The sequence below is a fragment of the Carcharodon carcharias genome, chromosome 11 (genome assembly GCF_017639515.1).
Source record: "Carcharodon carcharias isolate sCarCar2 chromosome 11, sCarCar2.pri, whole genome shotgun sequence".
NCBI lineage: Eukaryota > Metazoa > Chordata > Chondrichthyes > Lamniformes > Lamnidae > Carcharodon > Carcharodon carcharias.
This window is the reverse complement of record NC_054477.1, coordinates 5,242,118-5,257,611: the sequence shown is the minus strand read 5'-3', so window position 1 is coordinate 5,257,611 and position 15,494 is coordinate 5,242,118. Positions and strand designations below refer to the sequence as shown.

Here is a 15,494-nt window from a genome sequence, read left to right as displayed (position 1 = left end):
TCATAGTTTTGAGTACCTCTATTAAATCTCCACTCAGCCTCCTCTTCCCCTCCAATCTGTCTATGTAACTAAATTCCTCATCCCTGGAATCATTCTCATGAATCTTTTCTGTACTCTCTCTAATGCTTCACATCCAGCCCAGAACTGGACACCATACTCCAGTTGAGGCCAAACCAGTGTTTTATCCAGGTTTAACATAACTTCCTTGCTTTTGTACTCTATGCTCTTGTTGATAAAGCCCAGGATGCCATGCTCTCAACTTGTCCTGCAACCTTCAATGATTTATGCACGTATACACCCAGGTCCCTCTGCTCCTGCATGCCCTTTAGAATTGCACTCTTTATTTATATTGTCTCTGTTGTTATGATTTCAGTAGTTACTGTTGGAATCATATCTGTCAAGGCAAAATTTTTCTTTTAAAAAATGAAAGAATATGGCGTGATCTGGCCATTTGGATGCTAATCTGGAATCTTTTTTAAAAGGTCGTAAGTTCACCTTGGAACTGTCAGCAAGCAGACCTCTTCCAAGAAATCACCTGACCTTTATGGTACAAAAGCAAAAAATGTTGGAAAAACTCAGCAGGTCTGACAGTGTCTGTGGAGAGAAAGACAGAGTTAACATTTCGAGTCCGTATGACTCTACTTTGGAGCTAAAGAGAAGTAAAAATGTGGTGAAATTTATACTGTTTAAAGGGGAGGGGGGTGGTGAAACAGGTGAAGCTGGATAGAAGTTCAGCGATAGGCAAAGGAGAGATGGGTGACAATGTCACCATCAGCATCCCCTTTAGCCAGTAACACCACCATACTTCCCGATTACAATTGTATGTTGACCAGTACTTGCAATCTGTTTGAAAAGGTTTTGTCTTAAAATAAATTAATCATCGAGTTTTTGAAAGGAGCCTAGTCAGAGTCTCTTTTCTTCCGGGTAGTAGAGATATAGGTACGCAATTGACCATTTTGGTGAGAAAAGTAAACGTTTAAACCAATGGTATGGCTGTGGAGTAGTGGGGCTTGATCATTCGCGCATTCCTTGCATCTGAGTCATAACTTTACCAACAACTTTTTTTAAAGTAGGCGAAATTCTAAATCCTAGTTATTTCCCAAAATAAAGCCACAAAATTCTACAGTTTAAACAGAAAAAAAATTACTATGCAAGAGTCAACAGAGCAAACAGTAAATACTATCTATCCTATACTCTAACACCCAGAATTAACATGAGTTAAACTTAAATTAACAAGCAAATTATGGTTGAATATAAACTATGAATTACGCGTGAAATGGCAGATACAGCTAAGAATTGGCTCAGCAGTCCACTTAGATTTTAATGATCACAGTGAGTCACAAAGCCCTTCAAGATCTGTCTTCCTCATGAGAAATTTCAGCTCCTCCCCTTCTAAGAGCTAGTCTGGTTTCCAGGCGAAAGCAGCACACAACCAATTTGAATTCCACAGGCATTGTCTTCACAAATGGCAGACACCTGCAGAACCTGCTCAACTAGGTCTGGATGGGGTAGACCCACCAATGTTATCTTCCAGTAACAGAAACAGCTGCAACAACTCAGCTTTTGAATCTGAACTCCATCTCGTTCAGCCTTGCCTGTTCTGCACTACTGGACTCATCAATTGCTGCTGCCCAGCTTGGACTGATGTGTCTGTGTCCTTCTGTATCTTTTAGCCAGTGTCAGTTGGCCCAGAAGGTTTGGTTTCCAAGCCTCAGTTTGTTTTTATTTCCTTAGAAACTGAGGGGGTCAGTTTCCCTTCTATGTTTACATGTTCTGTTTCCCATTTCATTTCAGTTTTTTGTTTTAGTTAGGGTGTACCTCAGAAAATACAAATTGCATTTAAAGATACAAATTCCCTCACACTTGTGTCCTTCACCAAAATGAATCACTTCACTCTTCCATGCCTTAGATTTCATTTCCACTTGTCCACCTTTTCCACCAACCTGCCGGTGTCTTTTTGAGGCTCTACACTATCCTCCTCATGGTTCACACTGCTTCCAAGTTTTATATATCAGGAAGAGCAGGGGTTCTAGCACCGATCCCTGGGGAACTCTTTCCTCGAGCCTGAAAAACAGCCGTTCACCGTGAGTCTTTTTTTCCTGTCACTCAGCCAATTTTGTATCCATGTTGCTGCTGTCTCTTTTATTCCATGAGCTATCACTATGCTGACAAGACTGTTGTGTAGCACTTTATCAAATGCCTTTTGGAAGTCCACATATACCACATCAACACCATAGCCCTCATCAATCCCCTCTGTTACCTCATCAAAAAACCCGAGCAAGCTAAACGCAATTTGCCCTTAACAAATCCGTGCTGGCTTTCAGTAATTAACCTGTATTTTCCCAAGTGACTATTAATTTTGTTCTTGATTATCGTTTCTAAAAGCTTTCCCACTACCGAGGTTAAATGCCTAATACAAAAGTAAAATACGGCAGATGCTGGAAATCTGAAACAGATTTAAAGTTTTAGGCTGAAGACCTTTCATGAAATGTCCTCCTGCGCTGCATTATTCTACGATTACATCCAGGGAGATTGTTCTGACACTTCTCTGGCACTTTTGGATAGGTTACAAGGTTAAGATCGCCTGATGGGCACCCCTTTTCTGATTTTCTTTTTCTTTTCACTTCTGTCTCGTTTTTTTTGTTCATTGTCCCTCTCACTCATTCCCCATCTTGTCCTGTTTTCTAATATTCAATCTTGCATTTCTTCGCTTCTCATTGTTTTTCATGTGCTTTCCCATCTTGTTTAATTCCACACTCTCTTCATCCACCCACCGAATCCTTTGATTTTATTTGTTAGCATATTGCTTATTGCTCATTTGTCCTTTCTAATCTTGACATTCACCATCCTGCAGTATTTTTACTGCTTGCTGTATCCAGATCAGGCCTTGCACTGCGCCCTACAGTATACCTTTCCAGGATGCTGAGACTGGGGAACTGTTTATTTCCCTCTGTCTTTCTCGACCCACCAATCCCCCCGGCACCGTTTTTTTAGAACCCATATTTCACTCTTGACTTACTTTTCCAACTTCTTCAGGCCTAGTGGTGTCTGGCACCGTGTGCCTCAGTCTGTTACTTGGAATTCTCGGTGTTAAATAGAGATGTGCCGTATGCTAATCTAATTTTCTTCCCTTTAGGCATTGAAAGCGCTGCAGGAAATGAGTTCCTGTCCCAGCTTCACGTCGCAGTCTTCGATGTTCTCCCACACTGTGCCTCGCAAGGCGAAGAGCATTCCAGTACAAGCTTTTGAGGTATTGACCTGCTGTCTTCACTCGGGGATTGGTGTGCCTCTCATCTCTGAGACAGCTAATTCTGTTTTCCCACCCTCCCTGCCCATTAATATAGTTTGGGTGGATGAGGGATGGAGGGTTAGTTCATTATATGCCACGTTAATGGAAGTTATGGTAAGCATTTTTTTTTTTTTTGAAGCATTGGTTATGTACAAGCTGTTGAGTATTGTGTCCAATTCTGGGGGCACAGAAAGATGTCAAGGCCTTGGAGAGTGTGGAAAGGAGGTTTGCTCAATTTTTTTTTTTGCCCTCAGTCCCTTGAAACGGAGATGATGTCTGCCAGCTTTAAATTTGCTAGATTAGTACAAAGCAAAATACTGTGGATGCTGGAAATTTGAAATAAAACTACAGAAAATGCTGGAAATACACAATAGGTCTGGCAGTATCTGTGTTGCCAGCATTTTTCTGTTTTCATTGCTAGATTAGTGACTAGGGTGAGGGATTTTAGTCATGTGGAGAGTCAGAAGTAGTTCTCCTTCAGAGCAAGAAAGGTAAAAGGACTATTTAATAGAGGTGTACCATATGATGAGAGTTTCTGATAGAGTAGGTAGGGAGAAACTATTTCCAGTGGCAGGAGGGTCAGTAACCATGAGACATGGATTGAAGATAAATTGACGAAAGAACCAGGGACGATGAGAATTTATTTTGGTTTTTTTTGCACAAAACAAGTTATGATCTGGAGGACACAGCCTGAAAGAGTGGTGGAAGCAGATTCAATTGTCAGTTTCAGCAAAGAATTGGCAAAGTAATTGAAAGGGAAGAAGTGTGCAGGGCCATGGGGAAAGACCAAGGAAATGGGATAATTGGACAGCTCTTTCAAGGAGCTGGTGTAAGCTCAGTGGAATGAATGGCCTTGCTGTAAAGTGCTTTCACAAGTGAGTTATGTCTTGGGTTAGGTATTAACATAGTAGAGGGTGATGAATGGAGCTGGACGTCATTCCATCAGCTAAGGAACAATCTGCAGAGTGGCAAATAGACCAGATTAATTTCAATTACTTAATTTAAATGAATGAATTTGAAGTCTCTGCTGTAAGAGGTTTTGCTCCTCAACAACAATTAAAGCCTAAAGCTGATCTTGTCTCAAGTGATCATCACACTCGTTTTCAGAGAATTAAAGCTGCTGAAATTGGTGATAGCTGGCAGGGTGCAGGACCTTCGCTTCACCAGTTCTGTATATTTTTAGAATAACGATAATAGTAACTTAGTATGCAGCTCACTGCGAGTCAGAGGGGTGGAGGAGTAATTGTGAACTTTATATCCTTGAATTCCTGTCCTTGCTCACACCTTTTACATCAAGTCTCCTGAAACTAGCTAGGGAACAGTGGGACTGCTGCATTAAATAAACCCATTAAGCTTGTAAGTAAATAAATAAAAGACTTGCATCTATATAGCACCTGTCATGACCTCAGGGCACCCAAAAGTACTTCAAATACTTTTGAAGTGCAGTCACTGTTGGAACAGAATCACAGAATTGTTACGGTGTAGAAGGAGGCCATTCGGCCCCTCGTGTCTGCACCGGCTCTGAGCATCTTAACTTAGTGCCAATCTCTTGCCTTTTCCCTGTAAGCCTGCACATTGTTTCAATTTAAATAATCATCCAATGCCCTCTTGAATGCCTCAATTGAACCCACCTCCACCACACTTACAGGCAGTGCATTTCCAACCTTAACTCCTTGCTATGTGAAAAAGTTTTTTCTCACCTTTGCTTCTTTTGCAAAACATTATAAAACTGTGCCCTCTGGCCCTCGACCTGTTTATGAGTGGGAACAGTCTCTCCCTATCAACTCTGTCTAGACCCCTCATGCTTTTGAAAACTATAATCAAGTCTCCTCTTAGCCTTCTCCTCTCCAAGGAAAGCAGTCCCAGTAGTAAACATGGCAGCTTTTTGATGCACAACAGTGAGATCATGACCAACACATCTGTTTTTATTGATGTTGGTTGAGGGATAAATATTGCTCAGAATTCTAGAGAGAACTTCCCTTACTCCTCTTCAAAATGGTGCCTGAGAGATATTTTACATCTGCCTAAGAGGGCAGATGTCGCACCTGAAAAATGGCAACTCTGGTAGTAAGGCATTCCTTCAGTCCTGCATTGCGAGTGTCAGCCAGAGTTACGTGCTTAAGTCTCTGGGATGGGATTCGAAACCATGATCATTTGGCTCACACTATGCATGCTGGTACATAAAGAAGTACAATGATCACAACTTCTCACTGAGACAACGATATAAATACTTGTTCTTATGTTCCTCAGGTGAAACTGGATGTGAACCTGACTGATTTAACGAAGATTGGTAAATCACAGAAGTATTTACTTAGTGTGGACGTGGAGGGAGGAAAGCTGGTGGTACAGAAGAAATCTAAGGACCCACAAGAAGACTGGAACACATTTACACATGATAAGAGTAAGGAGGGATCGTGATATTGTGCTTTATGGTTTGGGTGATGTTTGGGACCAAGCACATTAATGCTATCTTACCTGTCTAAGGTTACTTCAATGAACAGCGTAGTAAATGTTTTCTATTAGTAACAGCGTAGTAAATGTGTTAAGTGCGTTGTTCTTTATGAATTTAATATATTCCCTTCATATTTCACAGCAGAAGCTAGATAAGGCTCCCTCTACACTGCTCATCAAACACACTCCGCTCAGTTACGGCATGGGGTTAGGTACAAAGTAAAGCCATCTCTTTACACTGTCTATTAGCTGACTGAGCTCAGACTGTGGGATGTATGACCTTCCTGTTTGGGTTTAGTTAATGGAGGAGGCTGCTCAGTCTCAAAATTGTTCAGCTATTAAATAGAGCGTGGCTACTTCATATCCTAATGAATCCTTCATTATCCATACTGTTACTTAACATTCAAGGCCTTAAAAAATTAAATTAATCCCCAGCATCTACAGGTGGTTGGGGGCGAGAATCCCAGATTCCCACTCCCCGTTGTTTGAAACTCTGCTTTCTGGTTTGACCTAGCTTTAACATAGCAGAGAAGGTGGTGTAGTGCTAATGTCACTAGACTGGTAACCCAAAGACCCACGGTAATTCTCTGGGGGCAAGGGTTCCAATCCAATCACAGCAACTGGTGGAATTTAAATTGAATTAATTAATTTGGGATTGAAAGCTAGTCTCAGTAATGTGACCATCATCGATTGTTGTAAAACCCCAACTGGTTCACGAATGTCTTTGTGGGAAGGAAATCTGCCGTCCTTGCCTGGCCTGGCCTACATATGACTCCAGCAGTGTGGCTGACTCTTAACTGCCCTCTAAAATGGTCCAGCAAACCACTCAGTTCAAGGGCAATTAAAGATGGGCAACAAATGCTAGCCTTGCTGGCGATGCCCACATCCCATGAAAGAATAAATTTTAAAAAGCTTGAATGTCTGCTCTTTCTGTATTGCCTCTTTCAGCCAGAGGAAATAGTTTTCCTCCAATATTACTGGGAAGCGCTGAGTCCCCCTCTAACATTTGCTTTTGTTTTCTCCTCTAACCCCAGTCTGCTCCCCTTTTGATGGGGGAAACTTCTATCGCCAGCTCAGCGGCAATGTTTTGATGTTTGCAGTTTGTAATTAAAAACAGAATTGTGAATGGCTTGAGGGGAAAGGAGTTGCATTTGTATAAAAGAGGTTTGCACAGATGGCGCAGTGTAAACATTCCTATCGGTTTTTTGTTGTTGCAATGATTACGATGAAAATAGTTGAAATGTAAGCTCAGTTCCCTGCAGGAAGCTTGTGTTGCAAATTGAGGGAGGCTAACGTTGTGTTGCATCAGATCAGTGCTTGACATTCACTGATAGAAATCATGCTATGTGTTCTCAGGATGTGGGTAATGCTGGCCAGGCTGTGTTTATTACCCAGCTATGATGTGCTAAGTCATCATTAAGTGTGAGCTAGAGTCACATGTTGGGCAGACTAGGTAAGGGCACTACCGGTTTGATTGCATTCAATTTGTGGTTGATAGCCCAGTGTCAGAATCCCTGCACTACTGTGCCCTAGCCTAGAGATGCTGAGGCCATTTGACACATGATCATGGCCAGCTCTGCAAGATAGGTGATGGATTAAATCAAGTCCCTGTTATTGGTGAATGTTAAAGATCACCAGGAAGATGAGTAGGGGAGTTTCAGTTTGTATCAGCAACTTGCAATAGCTTTGAAGTACTAGGAATGTGTCCTTTAGGGAAGGAAATCTGCCATCCTTACCTGGCCTGGCCTATGTGTGACTCCAGACCCACGGCAATGTGGTTGACTCTTGAATGTCCTCTGAACAAGGGCAATTAGGGATGGGCAATAAATGCAGGCCTAGCCAGCGACGCCCACATTCCAAGAATGAATAAAAAGAAATTTAAAACAAAAATAAAAAAATCTAGAAAAACTCAGGTCTTGCAGCATCTGCGGAGAGGAACACAGTTAACGTTTCGAGTCCTCATAACCCTTCCACAGAACAGTTCTGTTGAAGAGTCATACGGACTCGGAAAGTTAACTCTGTTCCTCTCCGCAGATGCTGCCAGACCTGCTGAGTTTTTCCAGGTATTTTTATTTTTGTTTTGGATTTCCAGCATCCGCAGTTTTTTGCTTTTAAAAAGAAATTTAAGTTTGATATCAGGCTTTTGAAGTTCCAGCCTTCCTGGTTCAGCATGCTAGCCTTTTGCATTTGGGTTCTCGAGGTTTGGGCCTGGTCTGCACTGATCAAATGAATATCAGTAAAACAAACACCCTTGAGGTCATCAGTGGACTCTTGTTTTCTTTTCCCCATCAGTTCGGCAGTTGATAAAGTCACAGCGTGTTCACAGCAAGCTGGGAATAGTGTTCGAGAAAGAGAAAGATAAAACGCAAAGGAAAGATTTCATCTTTGAAACCACAAGGGTGAGTTATCCAACTACAAGCTTCCTGGTGGTTATTTGTTCTCAGAGTTTCAGTCACCCTTCAGAAGTCATGTACATGAGGGCAAATTGATGATAACAAGAGTCATGCCTTTATCATAGTAAAACGCCCCAACAAGAGTGATTGTCAAACAAAGTTTGAAACCGAGCCATGTAAGGAGGTGACTAAAAGTTTGGTTAAAGGGAGAGATTTTAAGGAACCTTTTCAAGGGAGGAGAGAGAGGTAGAGAGAATTTAAGAGCTTAGGGCCAAGGGTGTTGAAAGCACAGCTGCCAATGGTTAAACAGTTAAGATTGGTGACATTTCTGGAAGTCAGATCAATAAACACAGAATGAGTAAAATCAAAGACACGCTACTGAGTTCCAATCACAAAAGTGCCCAGTTGTTACACTCCTATCATATATCACTAAGAAGGTCAGAGTCGCCTGTTTAATTATTTTTTCACAAAGTCGAGTACAGAAATTTTTTCTATTGTTTTGAGATTTTCTTCACATGTTTCTCTTTGTCCACTTTTACCAGTTGTAAAATTAATGTACTTCTGGACTTATTTTCAGTCCTGTTTCATTGTAATGAGGATCAGTCCACTCGTCAAACAGTGGGTATATGAGGATTTTTTTTAAATTGCGTATTATTGGCAAGGACAGTATTTATTGCCCATCTCTAATTTCTGTTGAGAAAGTGGTGAGCTGCCCTCCTGAACCACTGCCGTCCTTATGGCGAAGGTACTCCCACAGCTTTGTCAGGGAGGGATTTTCAAGATTTTGGCCCAGTGGTGAAGAAGATATGCCCAATATATTTGAGTCAGGCAGTTATGGAAGATTATTGTATCAAACCGATGTAGCAAGAAATTCTTAATTGTTACACCTTAGCTAAATGCGAAGCTAGTGAAGGTACACTCCTGCTCGTAAGGGATGAGGGGCCATTTACAATAGAGTCAGGGCGTGCTTTAACTTAAAGTAAAGAATATCTTGGACACAGCAGAAGCAATTTTCGGAGCAATCTACAATCTAATATAATTACATCAGCGTGCAAATGATCATATCACTCAGTTGCATACATGTGTCTGAGGTTCCATTCAGAGTTGATTAATTCTGTGACGTTTCTGGAGATTGGATCAATAAAATATAACAGTTGCGATTTGTGGCTGTTTATTTCAAATAGAATCAGCAATTAATCTTGATTTCAACAACAAATAAGGCATGACCTCATTCTTGTTTTAGTTTAAGGTTGATTAATCTTTATAAAAGTTATTTGAAGCATTTTTAGCAGCAGCCCTGTCAGCCTTCAAAGTTTTGTTTCTCTCTTTCTTCCTCTTTCAGAAACGAGAAGCGTTTTGCCAACTCCTACAGTTAATGAAGAACAAACATTCCAAGCAGGATGAACCGGACATGATCTCTATCTTCATCGGCACGTGGAACATGGGTAAGAATGAGAGAGAAATTATCTGATGTTTCACATAGACCAGCTTCACACTTCTCACCTGTGACAGCTTGGCTCGGTTGGTAATGCTCCCTTCTCCAAAACACAATCCTGCAGTGGAATCATGTGACACAGAAGGAGGCCAATTGTGCCTTTGCTGGCTCTTTGAAAGAGCTGCTGACTCTGCCTTGCTCCTTCCTTTAGAGTCTGAAAATCTTTCCTTTTGAAGCATTTATTCAGTTTCCTTCTGAAAGTTGAATCTGCTTCCACCACGCTTTCAGATGGTGCATTCCAGATCATCATAAGTCTCTGCACAAAAAGTTCCCCTCAAGTTCCCTGCTTTTTTTGCCAGTCATTTTCAATCTGCAGCCTCTGGTTGCTGACCAGTGGAAATAATTTCTCCTTACCTAATTAATAAATTCCCCTCGTAATTTTGAGCACCTTTACTAAACCTTTCCTTAACCTTCTCAACTCTATGGAGAACAAAAACAAAAATTTCTAGAAAAACTCAGCAGGTCTGACAGCATCTACAAAGAGGATTACAGTTAACGTTTCAAGTCAGTTCTGATGAAGAGTCATACTGACTCGAAACGTTAACTGTATTCCTCTCAACTGTTAGACCTGCTGAGTTTTTCCAGCTATTTTTGTTTTTGTTTCAGATTTCCAACATCTGCAGTATTTTCCTTTTATCTAAGGAGAACAATCCCAGCTTCTCCAGTCTCTCCATATAACTGGAATCCCTCATTCTCAGTACCATTCTGATAAATAATAAAACTGGGTGTGAATCCTTTGGAGCTCATAACTAAATGTCCTACTGGATGTTCACGGAATCTCGCCCTGCCAGTAGAAGCACCAGAATTGGCAGCTGGAGCCTCTGTTTCAGAGCATTAGATCTGAAGAGTTTTGGGTTATTTTCACATGCTACCTGGTACAATGTAAATAGTTTTCTTCTAAAGTTGTGGACTTCAATAACCTGGCTTTAATACAGCAAGTGAAAGGAAGACTCGCATTTCTATAGCACTTTTTCGTGACCTCAGGACATCGCAAAGCACTTTACAGACAAGGAAATACTTCTGAAGTGTAGTCACTGTTGTAACGTAGGGAACGTAACAACCAATCTGCACACAACAAGGCCTCACACACAAACAAGCCATGTTGATTGAGGGATTAATATTGGCCTGTACATCGGGGAGCATTCCCCTGCTCCTCTTCGAAGTAGTGGCAATGGGATGTTTTCCATGGGAAGAGTGCAAATGAGGCCTCATTTGAAAGATGGCATCATTGACAGTGTTGTGCTCCCTCAGTACTGCATTGGAATATCAACCTATATTATGGAACTTGAACCCACAACTTTTTGATCAGGAGGCAAGAGTGCTTCCCACTGTGCCACAGCTGGCACATGTTCAACTGAAGTATAAACAACTGGCCCGTACTTCTTTTTTCCCCTCTTCCTTTTCCTATTGAAGTTGGAACTGCTGCAAAGGCATGATTGATACTGGAATCTCTTGATGGGGAGGAATCTGAGATGCAAACCCATGTTACTTGGTGGCCCAGTGTTAACAGGGACTGGTGGCCAGGAACCTAACATTCTGGGTAACAGTGCAGCAGTGCACCATTTAAAACAGCTGTGCCAGAAGAATTCCACACCAGCATTGCAGAAAAAATTCACGATATCAGTGATCATCTCAAGGGCAGTTAGGGATGGGCAACAAATGCTGGCCTGGCCAGTGACGCCCACATCCCGTGAAAGAATAAATAAAATATTGCAGATCACATCGAGTTATGGGGTGGCAGCATTCACTTGGTCTCAGCAGGGACTGCAAACAGTGTTCAGAGAATTTTCTGAATCTCCCCTCATGTCAGTAAACCCTCGGTCAAGTGAGAAGTGGGAGGAGAAGTTTTTTTGTTTTATCTTTGTGATGTTAACCCTTTATATAAAGGACAATGTTTGTGCATTAGCAGGTATTGTATAGATTTTGCTGTTTGCCCTGTTTGTGGTTTTAAACATTTTGAAAATCTATGCTTGTGTCATTGATGTAAAACAGTAAAGCCCTAATAAATAAAACTTTGTTGAACATTCCCAAGCGCTTGTCCACTCCTTGATTCAATGAATAAATTTGGTCATAAAGGTCAGGAAGACTTGGGTTCTGTCCCTGGCCTGTACTCAGCCAGCTTGTCTCAGCCTGGTATCAGTTTAGGGTTCCACAGTTGGCTTCAGTTTCCCCCTTGGCTGAGAGGGAGTGGTGGGAAATTCAGCCAGAGTCCCCTCCCCCGTCTCTTAGCTAGTGACTCCAGCTGGGAGCTCCTCTTGTCCATACCCAAAGTGCATACAAGTGTACACACTTTTCTTGATGCAGGAAAGGTGAGTTGGGTAAGCTGCTGAAGGGCCATATGACCATGGAACCTGACCCCCAGCTAGATACAGTGCCTTCAGGAGGTCTGTGGATACGCACTCTCTCATGCAACTATGCAGACCGCCTCAGGACAAGGGTAACAGTACATGGGTGCAGCATCACCTCCTAAGTTCCCACCCCAAGCGTGAAGACAGGACTTTGCCTTCCTGGCACAACCACAGTAAGCCAAATGACCTTCTCTGTGCCATAATTTTTTTGTGTTTGAGTCGCAAGTTAACATTCTGACTTGGACATATATAGGCTGATACTTCATTGCTAGGTCAAAAATCACACATCATTCTCCCTCTCAACACTGTGGGAGCACCTTCAACACACCATTTCTTATGATATAATGATCTTACACATCTTGCAAGTGATTCAAGAAGGCAGCTTGTAACCACCTTCTCCAGATAGTTAGGAATGGGCAATAAATGCTGGACTTGAATGCTGCTCCCATATTCCAAGAACAAATAAGATTAAGAATGTTGATGACTGTTCAAGTGCAATTCTCACCATGGTTCTCTCTTTTTAAAAAAAAAACATGAATAGGAAGTGCTCCTCCTCCAAAAATCATGGCGTCCTGGCTGATTTCCAAGGGCCTTGGGAAAACACTGGATGAAACCACAGTCACCATTCCACACGACATCTATGTTATTGGGACTCAGGAAAACTCTGTTGCAGACAAGGAATGGGTAGATTTTGTACGGGGCAGCTTGAAAGAATGCACTGATCTAGACTTCAAACCGGTAAGATATGCTGTGTCATTTAGCTTCTCCTGTGGGTGAAGGTCTGAAGAATATCTGAGCCTGTAGGAGTGGGCTTGGTCGTGGGTGGCAGTGGGGGAGGGGTGGTGGTCATAGTCCTCCTGTCCTCCTTCCCCAGCACCCCCCGCTAATATTTTGTGATTGGCTAATGCTGCTTTGGCAGCCTGTTTTTGTTTTTTTACTACAAAAAACTTCTGACCCTCGTCTGTGAGGGTCCTGACTTGCTCTTCCAACTAGGCAAGTTGGCATTCGCCCTTATGCCCCTCCATGTCAAGTTGGCCAAATTCTGTTCAACCACATCTTTCTTTCTTGGCCTCTCCCCCAAACCCACTCCATTGCCCAAGCTGATCTCTGCCACTGGAGGGTTGAGGCGGGTGGATGGGAAGAATGGGAATAGGGAAGAGAAAATGGAGGGAGCTAAGGTGAAATGGCAAGGAAAGGAATAGTGTCGGTAGAGGGGTGATAAAGTGAGTGGAGGAAGGGAAGGGATATAAGCTTACACTTGGGATCCTGATAATTATTTTGGGAAATGAACCGTTTAGGAGGATGTAAGTTTCAATCCCTGATCTCTGCAGAGTTAGCTGTTCAAATGGCACCTGTGATAGAAAATTATGAATGAAGAAAATTATTATGAATTAAGAAAATGCAGCCAGGGCTCCAGATCAAGATGGCTGTCTCCTGAACAACAACTTGTATTAATACATAGTAAAACACTCCAAGGTGTTTCACAGAATCCCTTATCAAACAAAATTTGTCACTAAAGCACGTGAGATATTAGCACAGGTAAGGAACTGGTTTTAAGGAGCATCTTAATTGGAGGAGAGAGAGGTAGAGGTTTAGGGAGGGAATTCCAGAACTCATGGTCTAGGCAGCTGAAAGCACTGCCACCAATGGCGGATTGATTAAAATTGTGGATGAGGAAGAGTTCAGAATCGAAGGAGAGTAAATATCTTGGTTATAGAGCTGGAGGAGATCATGGGAGGAGGGATTTGGAAATTAGGGTGAAAATTTGAAAATTGAGTGGATAGGAGTAGGTTCAGTTAACGTCCTTCAGGGTAGGGCGCGCACCACTCTGCTTAGCCTTTGTGACTCCAATCCCACACTATCATGATTGACTCTTGATTCCGTCTGAAATGGCCTAGCAAACCACTTCACAAAGAACAGTAGCAGGCCATTCAGCCCCTTGAGTCTGTTTTGCCATACTGTTAGATCTTGGCTGACTGGTCACCATTGATTACCACTGCCCCCGTTGATTCCAACCCTCAGTCTTGATAACGTAGATACCAGGAGGATGTTTCCACTTATGGGAAAAACTAGAACCAGGGGATGCAGTTTAAGAATAAGAGGCCTATCGTTTAAGATGGAAATGAGAATTTTTTTTCTCTCAAAGGATCGTTATAGTCTGTGAATCCTCTTCCCCAGAAAGCAGTGGAGTCTGGGTCATTGAATTTATTCAAGACTGTGTTAGACAGATTTTTGATTGACAAGGGAGTCATGGGTTTTGGGGGGCAGACTGCAAAGTGCAGCTGAGACCACGACCAGATCATCAAGCAAGCAGGCTCGAAGGGCTGATTGGCCTCAACCTGCTGTTAAGTTCTATGTTCCTAATCTACACAATCACTGTCTACGTTTAAATTCAGAGAGCCCTTGACAAGAATCAAGTTTGTTTGTGTAGTAAATACCTTCGTTTGTTCACAGATTGCAATGCAGACACTTTGGAACATTAAAATTGTAGTCCTGGTTAAACCAGAGCACGAGAACCGGATCAGCCACATCAGTACTTCGAGTGTGAAAACTGGAATAGCCAATACATTGGGTAGGTAGCCAAATAAAGCCAGCAGCTATTGCAGCATATTAGCCTAACAGTCATTGATTGCCCATTCGTGATTAAGACAACAACTTGAACTTATATAGCACCTTTAACACAGTAATCCATTTCAAGGTGCTCGACAGCAGCATTATCAAACTCATTGGACATCGAACCACGAGGTGATATTTAGGCAAGTGAAGTAGGTTAGAAGGAACATCTGAGTTTTATATAGGGAATTCTATAATTTAGGGCCTAAGACTATGGATGACTGGAGTGATGAAAATTGGGGTTGTGCAAGAATTCAGGATTGGAGAAATGCAGAGATCTTGGAAGGCTGGAAAAGGTTCCAGAGATAAAGTCACAGAAGCATGGCTCACAAATAACTGCAGGTGTTGGGAGATTTCTGCTACATCGTTAATCTTGACATTTGGTCATCCCACACTCCTCAGCCCCAGTTCATGGCTTGCATCCTCACCAAAGTGCCACAGTTCTCTAGAATATCACCTATAAGCACATGGTACTAGTGGTAAAGTGATGCACCTTGACCCCTTAAGAGAATGTGAGTGTACTGATCATGTGACAGCAATGATGAATCACTGCACAGCGTGAGCAACTGGGAACTGTAAGTTGAGTTCTGGAGGTTTCTGAATGAGCATGTATGATCTGGTGCTTTGCCCTATGTCTCAATAAACCATCACTGTTTATTCTTACATCAGTCTCCCTGTGTTATTGATTGCAAGTAGCAATTGAGGAGAACGTAGAAGTCATGCAGTTAGAGTTCGGTTGGCCAACAAACTCATTTACCAAAGACATAAAAGTACTCATTTCCATCTTCATTGTGTTTTAGAGGGGTTATCCCTGGGCATAGCCTCTGCTTTTCCAGCTCCTGATCACTGCCATTCCTCAATTCTTTTATAGAGGCTGATCGTTCACCCACTCTGTTCCTCTGGCA

The 15,494-nt window shown here is 42.2% G+C and overlaps 1 protein-coding gene across 1 annotated transcript in view; it reads left to right on the top strand.

Moving 5' to 3' along the window:
* Positions 1–15,494, top strand: part of inppl1a (inositol polyphosphate phosphatase-like 1a) — a 209,712-nt gene that overhangs the window by 143,492 nt on the left and 50,726 nt on the right. The window contains exons 8-13 of the mRNA XM_041198873.1: positions 3,137–3,250; positions 5,540–5,690; positions 8,033–8,139; positions 9,476–9,578; positions 12,518–12,714; positions 14,431–14,548. Of these exons, the coding sequence (XP_041054807.1) occupies positions 3,137–3,250; positions 5,540–5,690; positions 8,033–8,139; positions 9,476–9,578; positions 12,518–12,714; positions 14,431–14,548 (790 nt within the window). The remainder of the gene's footprint in view (positions 1–3,136; positions 3,251–5,539; positions 5,691–8,032; positions 8,140–9,475; positions 9,579–12,517; positions 12,715–14,430; positions 14,549–15,494) is intronic.